Source organism: Symphalangus syndactylus, chromosome 10 (genome assembly GCF_028878055.3).
Source record: "Symphalangus syndactylus isolate Jambi chromosome 10, NHGRI_mSymSyn1-v2.1_pri, whole genome shotgun sequence".
Taxonomy (NCBI): domain Eukaryota; kingdom Metazoa; phylum Chordata; class Mammalia; order Primates; family Hylobatidae; genus Symphalangus; species Symphalangus syndactylus.
In genome coordinates, this window is record NC_072432.2 from 35,746,122 (window position 1) to 35,767,434 (window position 21,313).

Sequence of the window (21,313 nt, forward strand, 5' to 3'; positions counted from 1 at the left end):
ACTCTATCAGGCTTTGGAAATGGAATAAAATCGATATTTTAAGTAAGTTTTGAAGCAGATTTTTATGTATAGTAAGGTTTGAGAGCCACCCTGCTCTGTCTCCCATAGAGCTCCTGAGAATATCTGTTTATATAGCTCTATGTCTTTATTATCTCCTACCTTCAACTAAAACATGCTGGAAACTGTAGCTAAGTAAGACAGCTTCACATTTTTTTTCCTTCAGTCCAACGTTCTGCTACTCAAGGTGGAGTCAGGTGTTAACCAATCTTCTTTAAGTCATAGATGAATAAATAAAGCTAAAGATTCATCTATATGCTTCCACCCAGGCTTTATAAAAAGAAGCTAATATTTGTAATCAGTACAAATATTAGCAATAATTTAAAATCCTGTTTTTTTCTTAAAAAAATTTTTTTTATAGAGACAGGGTCTCACTATGTTGCCCACGCTGGCCTCAAAATCCTGGGCTCAAGCAATCCTCCTGCCTTGGCCTCCCAAAAGTGTTGGGATTATAGGCGTGAGCCACTGTGCCCAGCTGAGGTTTATTCTTAATATTACGTTGTAAGCCGTTTTCCATGTTGTGCCGTATCCTCTTAATTACCTTTTTAAAACACAGGGGCATAATATTCTATTCCACAGTTATACATTGAATATCCATTCAATTATCTGTTGTAATATGTTGCCATTATATAATGGCATGTATTCTTAGAAACTGTCATAGAATTATTGTAGAATCCAAGATTGGCTAGATGATCCACTGTGATGTAGCAATTGTGCAGTGGGTCCCAGGCGTCTCTGTGGTTGAAACATTTTTGGACGATTCTGAAGCCCACCCATGATTGTGAACCATAGATTTAAAAGATTCCTGCAAAGTAGAGACAGATCCTTAATATTATGATAATGAATGGTATTCCATGATGGTTAAGAATGCAGGCCCTTAAACCATATGGCATGAACTGAAATCTTGGGCTCCATCTCTAAAAGCCTGTGAGACCCAAGTTAAGCTTCTTAATTTCTCTAGGCTTCAATTTCCTCATTTATAAAATGGGGATCACAGAACCTGCGTCAGTGAATTATTGTGATGATTAAATGAGATGATGTAAGTAAGCATAGCAAGCCATTCTTATAATCATTCTGTTGGGTAGAAGGGGACCTAAAGGCAAAAAGCATTGTCTGTGAAAGTCTGCATGCATTTTCCAGCCCATGTCCATGAGACCCCAGGGAGGTGAAGGTAGGCCGGAGGCTTCTTATTTGGAATCCACCTGGAGGGTGGGGAGAAAAGACTGAGACTGCAGGGTAGCCTCCAGCTTCACCTCTGGACCTGCAGATGGGTTGAAAAACAAGTTGTCTGTGGAGGAGGCAGTGGAACACATGTGGGGATCTTAATGCTTCCGTGTGTTCACCTCACCTTATCAAGGCGAATTGCCAGTATGTGACTTTATGATGTCAAGACTCCAGAATGGAATGCCGAGAGTCGCCCCACTATACCTTCAGACTAAGACCACTGGGTTTAAAAGAAGCCACCAGAGATTTGTTTCAGATTCAACAGTGGTCCCAGAAATAATCACGTGTCAAGGAAGAGTGGAGGGCAGAAAAATGGGAATGGCCAATAGAGGAAGGTCACTAAGCCAGAACTGACAAAACAAAATTTAAAATTCAGACAATTCTTAAATTCAAGAAGCGTATATCTCTCCTAATAATTTCTAAGGGTTAAGCTTCCCAGCTATTATCTGTGTGATAGGTTTTCTCTAATGAGTAGCTTTCTCCACTTTATAATGGTGACTTTGAATATATACAGTGGATTTAGAGGGCTATTTAAAAAAATATTTCACAAAGTAATATTTTGTTTTAGGACAAAATACAAAACTTCTGAACTACTTGCAACAAAAATTACCTACAGGTCTCGATTGTGGTTACATATGGGAGGGAGTTTTGTCTGCTTGTCTAGAGCAGTACCTGACACACAGTGCTCAATCAATATTTGTTCAATGAATTGCCTTCTCTCTTTTGGCTTCAATCACTAATGGTGAGCTTCATGCTTAATCTGCAAATGTATGGAAGAGCAAGAAAGAAAAAGCAGTGAAGCCCATTCAACTCTTTTGGCCATCGATTCAGTTTCATCTTTTTTCCACCTACTGGAAAACTGAAGGGAGGCTTTCTGGGCTATGTGTTGAGCAACATAAAGCATTTCACTTCATTTGAAATTGATTAAAAATGCAAGAATAAAACAAGAAAAAATCTTAAAAGATATTATACAGATCATTTAAAAAGATAGCTGCTACCAAAAAGCTAAAGTGATACAAGCTATAGCATGATTCTTAACCATGTTAAATCTTTCCCTTTGAAAATATGATAAGAAGTTGTACTTATCTCCCAAGAAAAAATGCACATACATACATGTGCAAGTCTGCATATAAATTCAGGAATCTAAAAAGCCTCTGAAACCACCAACAGGGATCCACAGACCCTAGGTTACAAAGCCCTTCTGTTCAATAAGCAGCTTTTCTCATGGTTTACAAAACACACGGTATAATATACATAGGGGATATGGTTATTTTCCCTAATTAATATATTTGTGCAGTGAACAGCTTAGGGGTTCAATGGAAATCCTAATAAATGCTATGAACTAGGTTCTATATGCACACCTAGCTGATTTTTGGTGATTTTCTCCCCTGTTGTTTTAAGTAATTGAGTCACATTAAATTATTTTAAATTAGTACTCCAAATAGATCCAAACCACCTGAATCAGACAAGTCTATACAAAGGAAAGGGAGATTATGCAAGGATATGTGATATCCTCAAATGCCACAGCAGATCGGGTAGTCTCTATTTGACCTCGACAGAAACTTAACATATAGGATTTTTAAGGAAAGGCACGAAGAGCGGAGCCTTTTTTTTTTTTTAAATCAGTAGTGGAAGGGGACAACAAAAAGCTGTTGTTGACCTAAACATTTCAACACGTCTTCCACTCAACATAAAACACTCAGGAAAGACAACATATGTGAGAACCAGCTTTCAGAAAATGTTTGATTAAAAATAGTTACACTTCTATCAGCTGGGTTTCAAGTCCCTTGCATTTGATATTTATAACTAAAGAGAAACTAAGAATACTAACTGGTAAGCTATTTGTACTTCACAATCAAAGTCATTCTTGTCAATTTCTGTTTTTGCACAGAGTGGACCACACAGAAGGATGTGTCACATTAGTTAGGATGGGAAGGGGTACTTCCTGGTCACTCTAGAGGAGGATTGGTGAGAGTTTCTGAAGTCCCATGGGGCTGCTTCTCTTGTCACCCACCTCTGTGAAAGGGAACGCATTTGATTTTTAAAACTTCATGCGTGGCTTTCGGGAAAAATAGGGAAGTGAGCCTTCCCTGGCACTCCTTGCTGAGTCAAAAGCAGGCAGGGACAAGCTTGGCCTAGAGGAAGGTTCCTGTGCTTTGCTGCCAGCCTCTCCCATTAGGAGCTCCGTGATGAAATTAAAATGGAAAAAACTTTAAGGGGAAATTTTATAGGCAGTATAATAGATTATTAAATGTTTAATGATGGGAAATTTTTCTTATGAAAGGACAAGATATAAGAGTTAGTCTGCATACTTACTTCCCCTAGATTTTTCTCTGAATATTATTTTTTGCTATAAGAGTCAGTACAAACTCTACATTGTGACAAACACATTTTTATCTAGACAGCAAAGAGGAATCAATAGGATCAAAGTGAGTACCAGGTAATCTTCAATGGAGTCCAGTTTGAACCTATGTTTGTCCTGAAAAGGAGCCATCCTATACAATGGCAAATATGGGTTGAAGTTAGTAAAAATTGATTTTCTTGAAAATGCCAATATTTATAGATGCATTCTTATGTAGTAAAAATATAAAAACATCTTGGGGAATGAAAGTTCAGAGGAGCAGTTTACCTAAGGAGAAGGAAGGAGGACAAAGTGATGGATAAGTGGGGTTTTAGCTGTAACTATTTTATTTGAGAGACAGAGAGGAGAGAGAGAGAGCTATCAAAAGCAAATAAGGTAAGATGCTAATACCTATTAAATTTGTGTTGTAGTACATAGTGTCTGTTATGTCAATTTTTAAACTTTCTATATGCTTGAAATAATTTATAATTTAAATTTTTTTTTTTAAAAAAGAACATGCAGACTTGCACAGCAAGACATTAGAAAGCTAAATGGAAATTTTCTTCTTAGCTACGTGAAAGACACAGGCAGAGCACCAGACGGTTCAGTAGCTTGAGTTCTAGAAATAATCTCAACATGGTAAGAGGGTCTGTAAGCCTAGCCTACACCTATGCGAAACAGGATTTTATGCATGGGACACAATTCCAGTAGAAAATGCAGGATTTGAGTAGACTTCTAGAGTTGGTTTTAAAATGAATTAATGTAAGGCATCAAATTTGGACAATCAGTAAGAGAGCAACCCATACAGGCTATATTTTTACATGTTCTATAAAGTATAGTTTGGTGTCTACAGCCTGCAAACCACAGCCAGCCCCCAAAGCTTTCAAGTTGGCCCCTGACTCTTTCCTGATGTCTCCATATGACCGAGTATGCACTGAACTGTCTGCGTTTCCACGTTCCTCTCCAGGCACCACAGAGTGGTGGCGCTCTCACAAAGGCATGACAGGAAGACAGGGCGTGAGGCTGGAGGGAGAGAGGCTGTAGCTGAGGAAAAGCACAGCCCATAGCATTTTACTTTTAAGCCTGAACAAATGCACTTAATGAATATGTGGCAAATGTAAGGCTCAGAAGTATCATTTCTTTCCTGTAAATGTAAATGCTCTCCCTCTGAAGTTCCTGTGGGAATGGCTTCTGGATTCTGGGGGTGAGTGTGGGGCCACCCTCCATGAGGACTCTGCCCACCTGAAAGCATCATTCCACAGACCCTCCCATTGTTCACACACAGTGGACCTAACTCTCCACTTTCACTTTCTCTTCTGTAATAGTTTATAACAGTCAATAGAACTCCCACATTAGCTTTTAGGGTCATCACAGAATATAAAATGTTGAAGATACACATTTTCTCTTTTCTTTCTCCTTAGTATCCAGGTACACTAACTCTGATATTCTAAGAGAAATAATACAGACACCATGATCACCATCTTGAAAACAAGAAATATCTACTAATAATCAAGAAAGGCACGTTTATAAAATAATATACTTGGACAATTCTATGTAATCTATGAGAGACAACTTTATAGTAGAAAAGTATGCAAATGGGTAAGGTTAAGGTTGATTTCTTGCTGCATCCACATCAGTGGTTCTCAAAGAGGGGTGAGTTTGCCCTCCAGGGGACATTTGCCAATGTGAAAACTTTTTGGATGTCACAATTATAGGAATCCTATTAGCATCTAGTGAGTCGAGGTCAGGGAGGCTGCTAAATATTTTATAACGTGTCAGACAGCCTCCCACAAAACAGAATTTTCAAGCCCCAGATGTCAATAATGCCAAATTTGAGAAACTTTAGATATATCTATCCCACTGTTCCCCTTACAGTCTCTCACCGAGCAGGTGCTTAGTAAAGTACCACAGAAAAGACACATACAATTTTAAAGGTCTTCCTGATTAGAAAGATGCATGGAGAACAATTTTTTCTTCTGCTTCAACATTAGAGGGAAAAGGGATTTAAAATTCCTTTGTAAACTTAAAAGTTCATCCTGAGCAGAAATAACTATTAAAAGGGATATTTGGAGTAGAGCTCTGGAAAAAAAAAATACCTGACTGTTGTCTCTTTCTTTCTCTCCTCCCCATCCTTCCAATTAAGAATTTCTTGGATAAATAAAATTGCTTCCTTTAACTGTTAGGAACAGCAGAACCATTTCAATTTTCAGTGAACAATGACAAGCTAAGGGAACAATGACAGCTTATATAGTCATATTCTCTAACCTCTAAGTTCCTCCTCTTCTTACAAGTTGATTAAATGCTTAATAAATGGATACTGAATTAGTGAATAAAAAATAAATGATTTGGTGAAATAATGTGACTGTAGTTGAACCTGCTTTATTATTAGTCGTTTACATATCTATATTTCCCAGTAAGTATTAAACTCCTTGATATAGAAACTTTCATTCTACAAGAACATCTAATGCCCATTAAGTGGTTTCATTTGTAAATTATTTTGTGATTGAGGCAGCAATATGTTTTTGAGCAGATGAAACCTCTACATGAGAAAGATGTATGAAGACTGGGAATAAATGGATGTATAAAGTTTTTTCTTAGCCAATAAATTTATAAGAAAGTTAATGCCATGTGTTTGTTAGTATCAAGAATTGTTACTTGGTCACAAAATACTAGAGCAATAGAAGTAAACAAAATACCATAATTCATATTTTTTGTGCGAAGCCAGTCAGAAAAAACTCCCAGTTTTTCGCTTAGTTAGTTCTTCAGTCATTATAGTCAGTGTCAATGCTGATAACATGTGTCTTTCAATCTCCTTCTCACAAATATACACATACATAAAGGCACAATATTTATACATATGACACACAGACACGTGTTAAAAAGGTAAGTGCTGGGCCTGGCTTCCCCAGTACCTGAGTACCCATTGACCACTGAGCCTCCCTCTCTCTTGTTTTCAAGAGTTATCATTCGCCATGCCTTTTTACACCATTGTCCTCCCATAATTTGTCCCTTATCTCCCTGCCCCCAGTACCCTAAATGCACACATTCTATCTGAGAGGTTCGGTGAGCAATAGCCTGCTGCAGGATATAGAGCCACTAGTCTGGTGAGAAAGTCTTGTTATTATAATTCCATTCTCTGAGTCTGTTTGGGTTCACAGGCATTACACTTTTTACCTACTGAGATTTTTAAAAGATTAAAAGAGATAATGTTATACAAAGCACTTGGCAAGTCTTTGGTGTTTAATAAGTGCAAATTAGTTCTTTATTGCTGCTCCTCATTCCTCATCAAGGTTCTAAAGGATGTGAGGCCATAAGACCATGGTCTGCTTCTGTGGACTTAAGCCATCATATTTACCCACCTAATTACCTTTAATAGAAAAAACATCTTTCATTCCACAATTGGAGCTAAGAGACTTAAAATACAAATATGACTAATAGCACCCATACTAAATAATGGGTTTCACTTGAAAGGTAAAGAATGACATCACAACATTTTGTCTTTTGTTTGGGAATAAAGATAAGAAATTTAACAGGCCTGGGCCTAGAAGATGGATAAGAGGAAAAGGAAGAAACAAAATGCAAGGCTAGCAAAACCAAAGACAGATTTCTTTCTTTCTTTCTTTTTTTTTTTTTTTTTGAGACAGTCTCACTCTGTTGTCCAGGATGTAGTCCAGTGGCACAATCTCGGCTCACTGCAACCTCCGCCTCCCGGGTTCAAGCGATTCTTGTGCCTCAGCCTCCTGACTAGCTGGGACTACAGGTGTGCACCACCACGCCCAGATAATTTTTGTATTTTTAGTAGAGATGCAGTTTCACCATATTGGCCAGGCTGGTCTTGAACTCCTGACCTTGTGATCTGCTAGCCTCGGCCTCCCAAAGTGCTAGGATTACAGGCATGAGTCAACGAGCCCGGCCAGATTTCTTTACATCACAACTTTGCTGAGGGCCTGCTCTACTGAGCTTCATCTACTTACAAAAACAAACCAACAAAAAGACTGAGGCCAAAAGTATGTTACATCCTGAGGGCATACACACATAGTGAGAACTATTTTGTCCAAGCCTTGAATTACTGACCAAATAACTTTTATAAAAAACTAAATTACAATTGTTGACTGGGTTTATCTGCAAAATGATTATCAGTCTATGTTTATCATCAGTCAGTCTATGAAACATAGTAGCATATTATGAAATTAAAAGTCTCATATTAGAGAAAAATATTCTCAAATAAACAAACAGCCTGAACATGGTAAAAGGTATGACCAAACACACCACCAGCATGTCATGTAGCAGTTCATTCCAAGAGGGCCACACATCTGCTCAGGCCAAGGCCCTAGGGTACTTTCAGGTTCTCTATGGAACATGTACACATTTTCTCATTTAATCTCTAAAAGACCTTATGAAGTATATACTGTTAATATTTCTGCGTTTTATACATTAAGAGACTGAAGTTTAGAAGTATTGGTTAAACCTATTCAAAGCCACACAGCTAATAACAAAGTCTGGATCCGAATTCACAATCTTAAATAATATACTGTATAATCCATACACTCAGTCACTTGTTTGGTTTTTCACTAAATCTCCAAAGAGTCAAAATCAACCATTTCTTTCAAAGACTTACTAAAGTTTCAGGAAGTATACAATTTTTAAAAATCTTTAAGATGATCAAGAAATAGTAAGTTTTTTAGCTAATGTTGAAGACATTTCTACTAAATTGAAATGTTAACCAAGTTTTAGTATCTGTCACTTCTATTGCTAGGAGACAAATTTCTATTTAAAAATTTTAATAATCATGTGAACACTTCAGCTTAGGTGCGAAGGCAACCTGTACTCATTTAAAGCAATTCTTTGGAAATCCCAGGGAATCAAAATTTCCAGAATTCAAATAGAAGGAGAGCTACCACAAACTTACTTTCACCTGAGGGTAAGACTTCTTGTTCTTTTCGCTAGAGGCACCAGGTAGTCCACCATGGGATGGGCCTTCACATACATAACGGAAACGAAATCCTCTCTGCAAAGGTGAACGTTAAGCCAATTAAGTTTGAGAAATACTTATGAAAAATTATGGCAACAAAGATACATACACATTTTTAAATCTTATGTCTACTAAATGAGAGAAGAAAAACATGAAACTGTGAAAGAGGGCTCTGTAAATGAGAATCACTTTTCCCGTAATCTTACTATGAAAAATGGTGTTAATTGATATTTGTACACTAAGATATGGCTAAAAAGCCAGGTACTTAAGCCCGTGGAACCTCTCATGCTATGCATGTGTGGAGAGTAATCTGCTGAAGAGTTCAGGCTTTAGACTCAACATGTTATGGCTTGTTCTAGTCAGAGCTTCCTTGTCTTAAATTGCTGCTGCCAAGCTCTGAACTTTACCATATTAATAAAAGTTATGCTTCCTTGACTCTTAGTTAAAGACATTCCTTTATCTACTCTGATTACAGCTGGTTCAGCAGGGACTACAGACATGTTTATTTAGATATATTGTTTCAGCGTTGTAGAACACACCCTATGCTAGACCCTGCATCTGTTAAGCTTCTCTCAGCATTTCAGAGCATAAGATTTTTGTTTTTATGATTATTGATATGGTCAAGCTCAAGATTGAATATTAACCTACCAGAATGATTCCAAAACTAGGTAGTTCCCTTAAATACTAACCCAGAAATTTTATAGATGTAGTTAATTAATGAAGAGTTAGCTGGAAGCCTTCACTATATAAACTACTGTGGGCTGATAAACACCTAAGAAGTGCCATATTTTTTCATTTGTACAAAAGGGAAGATTATACCAGACCATCTTTAAGGTCTACTCCAGTTCTAACTTTTTATGATTTATAAAGCTAACTTAATTATTCATATTTGTATACAAAGAACAAAACAATGATAATTATGACCTCATCATCATATTAAGGGAGGTTTCGCTGTATTTCCTGATTCAACTTTATAATGACGTCAATCAATTTGTGGTAGTGTTAGTAGTTTATAACCACATAGTCGCTTAAGCAGATGATTTTCTTTTTACAGATTCACTTTTTGGTGAAAAGAAAATATGTTAAGATTTTTTAAGGAACATTCTCACCTTTTGTTTCTATTGTGGGACCAACTCCACATACACAGCACTAGATCATCTGCCCATCAGCTCATCACACCCACTAGTTGCTGGTGGGGGTTCGCTCCCTTACTCATTAAATTGTGGAACCCCAGAAAGCATGCAGATTTTGACAGCTTTGAGCTCATGAACCAATGTAAAATGTGTGCACTACTTAGACTATACTACATTTCATTATGCCAAGTAGGGTCTTGCAGTCTCTGAGCAGACCAGGTGCCTTGAACTGATTTAAATCTCTGGGAAGCATCTGGAACTGTTCCTATATTATCCAAAAACTTCCTGATTTCCAAAGATCAGTCCTCAAACACATTTACCAGATAAGTAAGGCCTAAAGTAAATTCCCTAGTCTGGGAAATTTCCTTAATGCACCCAAATGTCTGAAGTTTATGATCAACTCATCACAGTGAGACCTAAAACAACTCCTTGGGAGATTCCAGATCTAAACACAAGGGAAGCCTTTGGAGATGAAGTTTCAGAGGTAATTCCTTTGTTTTGATTCTCACACAATTCATATTTAAAAATAATTTACAATTTCAGCCCTATGCCTTTTGTAAGCAAACACTGTTGGTTTTATAAATAATTAAATGAAATTTCTAAAACCATGAAAAAAACAACACATGTATAATAGCCTCCAGAATTAGCTAACCATAAGAATAGAGATTTACTTGACTGCTAATTTAAACACAACTTGAGTTTTTGAACAGTATTAGTTAATTAACACTGATTAATATGCAACAGAACTGGATGTTCTAAAAATTAGTAGTCTATGCTATGACTCATCTCGGTCAGAGCTGGGGAAAATCTGTAGCTAAGAGGTCCCAAAGAAAAAAGAATCTTTTTCGAACTTAAAAAAAAAAAACACCACACACACACAATTCATTATCTTTAATCACAAAATTCCTTTGGGACAGTTGGAAAAATATAGCACATATGTGTTTATATCTTATTAGGAGTGGTGTCAAATAAACTATAAATACTTAACAGATATTTTTCATGGTTACATAAGAGTATCTAAATCCTCAAAAGTTTTTAACCTGAGGATGCAAATTTATAACTGTTTTCAAGAAGATGTCGTCAAATGCATTGTCTGGATGCATTTCTGATTCTAAATTTCTGAGATTAAAATTTTGCCTTTAATCCACATTCATTCATCTCAGTAACTCCATTTGCTTAAAATGAGTCATCAACCTCAAAAGCAAGGCTACATCCATTCAGTCAGAAAGTCTGACTTGAATACAACCTTCTTACTTTCACTGAATTCAGATATCAAAATAGCATCACTTTGGTAAACACATTGTTTTACTCACATAAGCTTTTATATGAATTAAATTTTGAATTTTGGAACTACATTAACCCTTCAGGTAAATCATAAATGCCAATTTTTCCTTATGACTATTGGATCCATAATAAGGAATTACATTAAAAAATTCTTATTGTAGTGCTATGCTTATGAAAATGATATTGGAAAAAATACTTTGGCATATGCAGACAAATAAATTTTAGTTGATTTCTGTTTCATAGACTACTAGATCTTAAAAGCTGGGAAATTTTCCACGATGCCAGAGCCCACAGAATTTTAAGGGATTAAATTTCACTGGGAATTGATGACCTTCTCTGCTAAAAATGAGTTGAACATGGAGGTAAAGCAATGGAGTGTTACTGGCAGCCTGAGGAGTCAGGATGTGACATCTGCAAGAACTAGAACCATGCCCCAAAGTTTCATGTGTCATTCTTGCCCCCACAGCAAAAACTTTCATCTAATTTCAACCTTATAAGGATAGCCTGTTCAGCAATCATTAAGACATTTATATCAAATTCTGACCAAATATAATACATATATAATGTCACGATTCTGGAAACCACAACGCAGTGGATGCTTTATTTAAGCTTGTGACCTAGTTAGCATGTGTTAAATGTTACAAAATGCAAAAGTGTTTCACTCACCTGAGCTAATGAAAAGGATACTTAGAAAATGTATTGGGTAATATAGCTGCAAGAGGACAGGTATCCATATCCTCGGTCACACACAAATGTGATTAATTTATCCATCCAAAGATTTACTCACTGTCCTCATTCTGTGGGGAACTACACCATTATTTCCATTCCCTAATAACTGAAACCTCCTGTAGGCAGACATTAAAGACTGCCTTTCTATCTCTTTCACAGCATTGGTCCCGTCCAATTTCCTATAAATATCCACAGAGTTGGATACAGTGAGGAGGCCATTTCAGTTCTGAGCTATCCTCTACAGACTCTAGTGGTAAGGGGACGAGCCTGATAAAATGTTCCTCTCCTGACTCCAAAGAGGCTGACACCAGAGGGAAGAGAATTCAATAGTTCATTCTAACATTTTACTTCCCACTGGTACTTTTAGTATGTTAGGTTACATGTTCCAAAGACAGCACAGAAAAGGCTGGGGATACCAAAGGAAGGAGGAAGGCTAAGAGGTACTACACGTGCAAGGATAATAGATGGATGTCGCTCAGTGCATGTGAACTGTATGCATACGTATTTCCTTATAAATGAAAATAAATGGAAATCACCTCTGCCTTTCCTGGGAGTGGCTGATAAGCTGGTAGAGACAGCAGAATACTGTAATTAACTGTAATTATAATATTGTAATTAACTGCAGTTTTACAGAACTACGTACTGAGGCTCAGGACAGAGTGAACAACGACTAAGAGAAATGTAAAGTGAATGAATAAAGCTGTTACATAATTTGTCAGGTTGTTGATCTTTCAGATAAGCTACTTCCTTCATAGAATTCATTTACTATTCTTCAGTGCTTATGATCTCAATATTAGACACTGGAATCTAACATTTAAAGTCCCACCCCTTTAATCTTACCTGTTTAGGTTGCTCTAATATTTGAAGGTATGGGCCATCTGCTAAAAACAAAAACAACAAACAGAAACCAAAAGAAACTGTGAGGCTTCTCAAATTTGGTATAATATGTAAAGCAAGTCAAAAACTGAAATTTTTTTTATGTAGAAATTTCAAATCAATTTTTGGTTAAAATTCCACAAGGATATAATTTCTCTTCCTTGTTTGAAATATTAAATTAACCCTTATTTTAACAATAGTTTTACAAGTTTAGCGAACCACAATAAATAAATGTTTGTTGAAAGGTGATGGCACATTTCCTAACCCAATAAAAGGCATATGGCTGGCAAGAATTGATGTCAACAGCCTTCATAATCTTGTCTCCTAACAAAGCATTTTAAAATGACAAATACCAATTAAAAGCAGCAGCCACTTCTGGGCACTATGACATTTTCTTTGGCCTTCACATCATTAGACACTGACTTTCATTCCTCAAAGAGTATGCTTAATGTGAAATTAAAAGATACTGATCTAGCAACCTGTATGTATATGTATGATAGACAGATAATGATCTCAGGCTACCTCTTTTTCCTTACACTAGGTTTTCTGTTCCTTTCTTTACTTGAAGGGAAAGTACTGCCTTCATTCCTTAACTGGTTAGTTTGTTTCCCCTTTCCTCTCCAACACTCCCAATGTAATTTGGTCTATCAGACATGGTAAAATTTTCGTATTAATCCGTAACTTTTGATGTTTATAAGCAATTTTGAATATTGTGCAGTCATATAAACTGTGTTCTAAAACAGCTCAGGCATTTTATAAAATACTGAAAATAATTTAATTGAAGATAGGTGCATGCAAATTAATTACTGTAAAAACACAAAGAAAACTCTGACTCGAAAATTCAAAGGAAAATCAGAATCTCTGATAACATAAGTACAAACTGTTCAATATGAAAAAGTCCTTAAGCTTCCCAGCTGATTTTTATGTCAATAGTACAATAATCCATAGCTTTGCAATAAATAAAGGCATATGGTGGTTCTCATTTATTTGAATGTAAATTAAGATGTTTGGTGCTAAAAATATTTTAGGAGAATGCTTGTATGTCCATTTTAATCTTCATTTTCTCTGAGGAAGAAGCTCAAGATCTCTTATCTTACATAAATTTGTGAGGAGATAAACCTTCAGGTTGAAATTAAAAATAAACTATAACATAAAAGAGAATCAAAACAAAATTTTTTTTTTATTTTTTTTGAGACAGAGTCTCACTCTGTCACCCAGGCTGGAGTGCCATGGCACAATCTCAGCTCACTGCAATCTCTGCCTCCTGGGTTCAAGCAATTCTCTGCCTCAGCCTCCCGAGGAGCTGGAATTATAGGCGCCCACCACCATGCCCAGCTAATTTTTGTATTTTTTTAGTAGAGACGGGGTTTCACCATCTTGGCCAGGCTGGTCTTGAACTCCTGACCTCGTGATCTACCTGCCTGGCCTCCCAAAGTGCTGGGATTACAGGAGTGAGCCACCTCACCAGGCCAGAGAATTTATTTTTATCCTTTCAATATTATGATAAATCAGGATAAGGCTAGAGAACTGGAGAAAACAAGGGTATAATTACTTCCTGTTATTATTCAAGAAATTTACAAGGAAGCCAGTTGAAAAATGACTGCATCTGAAATGAAGCATACACAAGAAAAAAAAAGGGGGAGTCACTGGTCAATGTATTAAATTACCATCTTTTGTCTGTATGAAATTCATCCCTGGACATTTTAAATTACTTTTAGAAACATAATCATAATTTAAAAATTCCTCCCCCAAATGGCTAGAATTTAATTTTGGATAAGGAAATAAAATTGATTAGAAATAGAAATATTTTCACACTAAGATACAGCCTGTATGACAATGTAACACTTATAAAAACATTCCCTGTTATAATGGTGAAAGAACATATCAAGACAGTCCTCTAAGAGAGGAATATTTGGATGCCATGAAAAATACAGAGGAGTTGGAAGCATGTTTACATTAAACTTCAAGTCTCTCACTTTTTATTAACTCTGCTAAAAACAACTGCAAATTTGCTATTATTTTTCCTGTAGGATTTAATTTCCTTTAAATTTGTGAAAATTCATGTAAAATAGAGCCATTTTTCCTCTTTCAGTCAACACATTAAAAGTTAAATCAACCAGAAAATTAGATTTGATATGCATGTATTTGTTGTTTTAAGGCCAACATTCTTTTGGCCACATTTCTGTGCCATGAAAAGGACATTCCACTGTGCAGAGAAATTTAACTTCAGACCTAAGAGTTATGTCGCATCCCATAGTCTTCAACAAGTACTAGATCAACTAAAGGTTTTAGATTTCAAAAAATCTAGAAGACTAAAATAATCCATTTTAGAGTTACAAGTCAATATTGGTTTAGATAATCAACCTCTCTACCTCTTTAAAAATGTGAATAAAACATCCTATATATCTTGGACTATACGAATTGTACTATGACACTGCAATGAAGAGGGAAAAACATATAGGTAAAAATGATGGGGTAACAACAACTAACAAATTAGATTTTTAGGTGTAATTTGAATAGTTATTCTAATATTATGGCAAAATTATTTCTACAGCATAAAGCTGTGACCACAGAATATTTACTGAGGTGGTTATTTTAATAATCTTATTTTCATGCCTATAAATCTGAAGGAAAAAAATTAAGAAAACATCTGCCTCAGGATAGTTTGGTATTCATAAGACATTAAGTGAAAATGTGTGTATTTCCTGTGGACAGAACCAAGTTCTTATATTTTCAGTAATACATTAATACTAAGAAAAATACTTTGAACTCTAGAATTAAAAAGTTCCCAAGAAACACACACACTACCAACACATTCACTTGTTCACAGGAAGCTGACCTAGAGCTCAAATTGGACAGCACTTCACAAGGTCTCAAACATGGCAGCCTAAAAATAATGTTTTGTAGGGGTAAAGACAGAAAAACCTCTGAAATATACCTTTACTAGTGAAGGTGAAAGTATAGTAGATCTACTTTTTTCCCTCCCATGAACTCCTAGAAATACTGAAGATATAAAGGCAGAAAAAGTTTTCTGATCTAAAACAAATGAAAAGTACGTACTGTAGTAACCATGCTAATTTTAAATGAGAATAATACAAATTGGATAAAGTCTCCCAATGAAGACAAGCAAGTCCCTGGTAAATAAAAGAGCTGATGCCCACTTCAGTGATTACCAAACTCTGTTTTACACATAACTTCCATAATTCACTCACACTGCTTTTGAACATCTGTTAAGTCTCACTGGTGACGGGTGAAGTGAGGAGAGAAACAGAACATAAAAAAAGCCATCACACCAAGCTTACATACAAATAAATCACTTTTTTTAAGAAAGAGAGTTTTTTTTTATTACTCATATGAAATTAAACAGTTGCCAATCGGCACAATTAATACAGTCATGTTAGAAGGAAGGATGATGAGTTTTATCCAACTTGTCAGAGTGCAAAGTTACAAGCTTTTATAAAGACGATTTTTCTAATGAGATGATTTTTAACGATTTCTGTACACTTTGATTCCCCAGTGACTGGCACACTGGTAGTACACAACAGGCCCTCTTAAATGTTTGAAACAGAAATGAAGAGTGGAGACTGCCTCGTGTGAATCTCGGAGAAAGGACTTAAAAGGAATACAGAGATAATAAACAAAATCCTTATACTGAGTAAAGAAATTCCTTCTCAGTAGTCCTAGCAGATACGAAATGCAGTAAACCATACAAGGGGTAACTGAGATGAAATATTTTTGTGCAAATATATTTCAAGAAAGTATATTAAAAGATTGGTTTTTAAAACAAATCACCATTTCCTTTCTAGGTACACAACTGAATTTCTAGGACAGACTGTTAACAAATGCTGCATTTTACTAAGACTGAAAGCAGAACAACAGGGTAACAGGGATGAGTTTTCTTACCTGTTGGCAGTGCCATCTGTGGTTGAAATACTTCTGGATTAAATATTGTATGAGTCAAAGAAGGATCCAAATGAAACATCTGTAAAGAAGAATATTTAAATGTTTCAATCATTATTTGTCCTATATTATATCAAAAATTTGAAGTTGGGACACCTAAAACTTAATAATATGAATGAAACTACAGCCAAAAGCAAAAATCTGAAAATATTTTAAGTCACGGTTTTAAAAGATCTTCATGAGACCTAGGTAGTTCTCATGTGTACAAAACTTTATATAGGGTTGGACAACGTTTATGTAACAAAGGTATTTGAGAAGTATAACTTGGCTATAAAGTCCCCAGAGGCAGGGACCTGGTCTAGCTTGCTTACTGGTATATCTTCAGGGCCAAGTACATGCTTATCACAGAACAATACTTAAAAAGTTGTTGAATGAATGATTTGAAGCTTGTACTCTCTTAGAAGTATAAACAAAAGAATATAATCCTAGAAATCAGTATTTCTTCTATGGTGGTAAATATATCCCTCATCTAGCTATCCAATGTCAAGGCCTAAAAGAATGCTAGAGAGCACCTCTGGGACTATTTACAGAATAACTGAAAACAAATCTGACAGTACACGGAGTAGATAACTAAGCACTGAACTCACTCATTTCTTTTACCTTCACTTTCCTAGCATAACACAAAATACCTGGAATTTAGTGGGTGTGTTAAGCTGAATAATGACCCCCTAAACATGTCTGCATCCTAATCCTCAGAAACTGCGAGTGCTACCTTATATGACAAAAGGAACTTTACGTACGTCATTAAGGTAATGATATTAAGATGAAGAGAGTGTCTTGAATTGTCCAGGTGGGCCTGATGAGAGAGATTCAGGAAATCACACTGCATAGTAGGAGGTATGCAATGGAAGCAAGAGGCTGGCGTGATGAGAGGGTGCACAGTCAAAGTAGGCAGCCACTAGAAGCTCAAAAGGCAAAGAGATGAGAGCCTCAAGAAGGAAAGCAGCCCTGCCAACACCTTGATTCTAGATTTCTGAGCTCCTAACTCAGAAGTATAAATTTATGTTGTTTTAAGCCCCAAGTATGTGGTAATTTGTTAGAGCAGCAACAGAGTGGGCATGCAGTATATTTTGAAGAAAGTAAATTTTATCTTAATAAATTACTATTCATTACTTATCAAAAAAATTTGTAACCGCTGGTTCATTTAGGACTTTAAAACCGTATTTCTGAGTTTGCTATTTATTTTAGCCTAAAGAAGTTATATGTTTGAAATGTCTGTGGACAGCATGGAAACCAGCCATATCTTACTTTTTATGAGAGACTAGTTAGTAAGTGTGCTGAACTAGCTTTTGGTTTCTTTTAGTAGCCAGTATCACAGCTTGTCTCTTGTCCTTAGTAGTAAATTATTGGAAGTTCTGGGGTACTGAAGATCTTCGTACGCCTAGTTAAATTAAGAGTAAGAAAAATGTCATTTAAATAAAGAGTACTTCAGATCCATCTGAGGGATGCAAATTTTCAACTGAGGAACAAAGAATGTGCTTCACTTCAATGCTTGTAAGATTAAAAGCTCACTGATGCTATTCATTGTTTGCTGAAAAGGAAGTACAGGAATGAAAAACCATGTTCTGCAAAAATGGGCCTCATTTCATACAGGATTTTAACAGTTTCAGAGCAAACGTGATAACCCAGCAGGAAAACTCTTTCCTGTGGTGGCTAAATGACTGGCGAGTGGGCAAAAGGGCTCACCTTAGGAGAGAGATATACTCTCCACTTCAGACTAAGAGAGAAGTTGTGTTGTGCTGCAGCTTGCATTGTTTATTAGGTCAGGGTGGAGAGCAAATTCCAGACTCCACTAAAACACTGAGGACATGCAAACTTTAGGAAATATAAACCACCAAGCTCAAGCCAAGAAAGAAAAAAACTTCAAGACCTCTTGCCTCAAAAATGGAAATGTCAGAACATGCCCCACCCCTGTTACTGATGATCGCAAAGATGCCCACATAAGAAAAACTTTCAAAATGAATGTTTTCAGCAGGTTTTACTCTTCTGTGGCATAAAGAATCATCTCTTGTTGATAAGATTTCCTGTGTACAGACAGGAAAGGATGGTTTAAAATCAAGCAGAAACAATCCTCATGCTGGTTAGTTCGCCCTTAATTGTTAGAGAAAGCACATTAAAAGCGAAAGGTAAAACAAAGGGTTTTGAAAATACAATTAGCCAAATGTCTTTGCTGCAATAAAAGAAAATGTTCCTAGATTTATCCTAAATCACCATTTTAAAAATAAAATTAGAAAGGAGCAACTTAATGCGAAAAGCAATGCATAGTCATTCTTTCTAAATTAAACAGAATATTACCTGAAGTAATAAATGCTATATATGTCTATTTTATTTATAGAAATGATACCAGAGCCTTTAAAACGTATTCCACTTCTGGTTTTATTTTTCTGGCTGATTCTTTGCATGTGTAATTTCAGAAATCCACTATTCTAAAGGATTGTCACTAAAATTTAAATGTGACCAGGCTATCCTGGCACCTAGTGTTCCTACACCTTGTCTAGTCTAGCAAACTACATCTTTCAAAACTCAGCTTACGAAGAGTTCCTTCGGAAAGTCCTCTGTAACTCTGCTCTTCCTCCAAGGTAGCACCTAGTGATGCTGCTTAACATTTCTATCCCACTCTGTGCAGACTACTACTACAGCATATATCACCATATGAAAACAATGTCTCTGTTCTTCCTATTAAAATAGTAGCTTCCTGAAATTAGAGTGTATATATCACTTATTTTTTTCCCCACTAAGCCAATGTTCTGGCACATAGTAATGCCTCAATAAATAGCTGATGAATGAACAAATCTCCATGTTTTAAATACTTCTTGGAATCATTACATAAAAAATTTAATATTGCCATTATAATTGCTCCAGAGTCTGAAAATTGCTTTCAAATGATTATGTATATACATATACATACATATATATACACACACACACACACACACACACATGAGAAAGAGAGCAAAGAGAAAAGCAAAAATGTTGGTTTTAAGAACCAGTGTAGATTTGTTAGACTATTCCAACATTTCTATTTACTTTTTCCAACATTTTAAAATAAAATATAGGAGAAAAAGAAAAAAGGACACTGCTATCCTTTCATAACTACTAATATAATGACAGGAACAGTTTTATGCTTCCAAAGGACATTCATTGAATATTTTTGACTCATTCCTGTTAGTGTGGTGCTAGCACTTCTGTTTTACAAACGAGAAAAGTGAGGATTATGGGGACTGATTTTTCAAGTCTGAGGAGCTCATCTGTAGTAGTCAGTACTCACATAAAGATCTTCAAATTCTGAGTTCAAAGATCTTTTCACTGCAACAATCTGTCTCCTTACTAGGTGAGTTTTAAATAAAATTTTTTTTGGTATAAATTCATGGGGTACAAGTGCAATTTTGTTACATGCATAGATTGTATAGTGGTCAAAACAGGGTTTTTAGGGTATCCATCACTCAAATAACATACATTGTACCCATTAAGTAACTTCTTATCATCCACCCCATCCCACTGCCCTCCTATCCCTCACCTTTCTGAATCTCCATGGTCTGTCATTCCACTCTCTACATCCATGTGTACACATTAAATAAATATGTCAAGGGGCTGTAGTGGGTTAAACTGTGTTCCCTCCCAAAAAGACACCTTTAACTCCTAATCCCTGGTACCTGTGAATGTGACTTTATTTGGAAATAGGGACTTCGCAGATATAAGCAAATTAAGATGAAGTCATGTTGGATAAGGGTGTACCCTAAATCCAATGATGCCTTTGGAAGAAAAAAAGAGGAGATTTAGGTTTAGAGACATAGTAGAGACACACAGGGAAGAGGCACATGTGACAATGGAGGAAGAGATTGGAGCGATAAAGCTACAAGCCAAGGATTCCCAGCAACCAACCAGACGCTAGGGGACAGGCATGGAACAGATTCTTCCTGAGGGCCTCCAGAAGGAACCAACCCTGCCGACACCTTGATTTCACACTTCTAGCCCCCAGAGCTGTGAAATAATGTATTTTGTTGTTTTAAGCCATTAGGTTTGTGGTGATCTGTTATGGTAGCTCTAGAAAGCTAATACAATAGCTATCCTGTAGCATATACAATTTTTGTGCAACAATATGTGTGAAAGCAGGGTGTAAATTGCTCATTTTACATGACGTATCCTCTCCAACTTCACATGAAAGGACAGAGAAACTGAAATTTAAAAAAAAATGTACTAATTTTAGAATTTTCCTAATGCTAACTTACTAATGTTGCCTCTGCATATTTTGAAATATGAATATATTTAAATAAAGTTATCAGTGAGATGATGACACTTACTTGTTCAGGCCTTCCCAAATATGGATCATCTTCTGCCATTCTGAAGCTGCATATTAAAACAAAACAAAACAAAACTATAACACTAGAATAAACTTTAAAAATTCTATCACCATGGAATTCATGCAGGAATAAACTGTATTATACCAGTAAGACCAAATATAATCCTTTTTTGAAGACCATAGGAGGAGGACATGATGTAGTTCCTCTTTGGTATCTAAATCTAACAGCAAGGAGATTGCATAATCTAGGAATTACCACTTACGTATGATTCAATACCCTTGTGTTAAGCTCACTGCAGTGCCCTGAGTTTGGTACAAATGATATTTATGCTTTGTATAAAAAATCATACGTACTGGGATTCTTAGAAGCCATTTCTTTTTATCACCCTTTGAACTTCAAGGATTTACAGTCTTAGTTCCTTAAGTATATTGTTTTC

General features: G+C 36.0%; 1 protein-coding gene across 11 annotated transcripts in view; it reads right to left on the reverse strand.

Annotated features, from left to right (window-relative positions):
• NFKB1 (nuclear factor kappa B subunit 1) overlaps positions 1-21,313 on the reverse strand; it is a 117,948-nt gene that overhangs the window by 72,738 nt on the left and 23,897 nt on the right. For 7 of the 11 annotated variants that reach the window (XM_055296888.2, XM_055296886.2, XM_063611142.1 and 4 more), the window contains 4 exons: positions 20,878-20,923; positions 16,520-16,598; positions 12,581-12,621; positions 8,532-8,630 (listed from right to left, as the gene is read on the reverse strand). In XM_055296888.2, the coding sequence (XP_055152863.1) occupies positions 8,532-8,630; positions 12,581-12,621; positions 16,520-16,598; positions 20,878-20,916 (258 nt within the window). In that variant the 5' untranslated portion in view covers positions 20,917-20,923. The remainder of the gene's footprint in view (positions 1-8,531; positions 8,631-12,580; positions 12,622-16,519; positions 16,599-20,877; positions 20,924-21,313) is intronic. The other 4 variants (XM_063611144.1, XM_055296887.2, XM_063611141.1 and 1 more) reach the window with 1 other exon arrangement.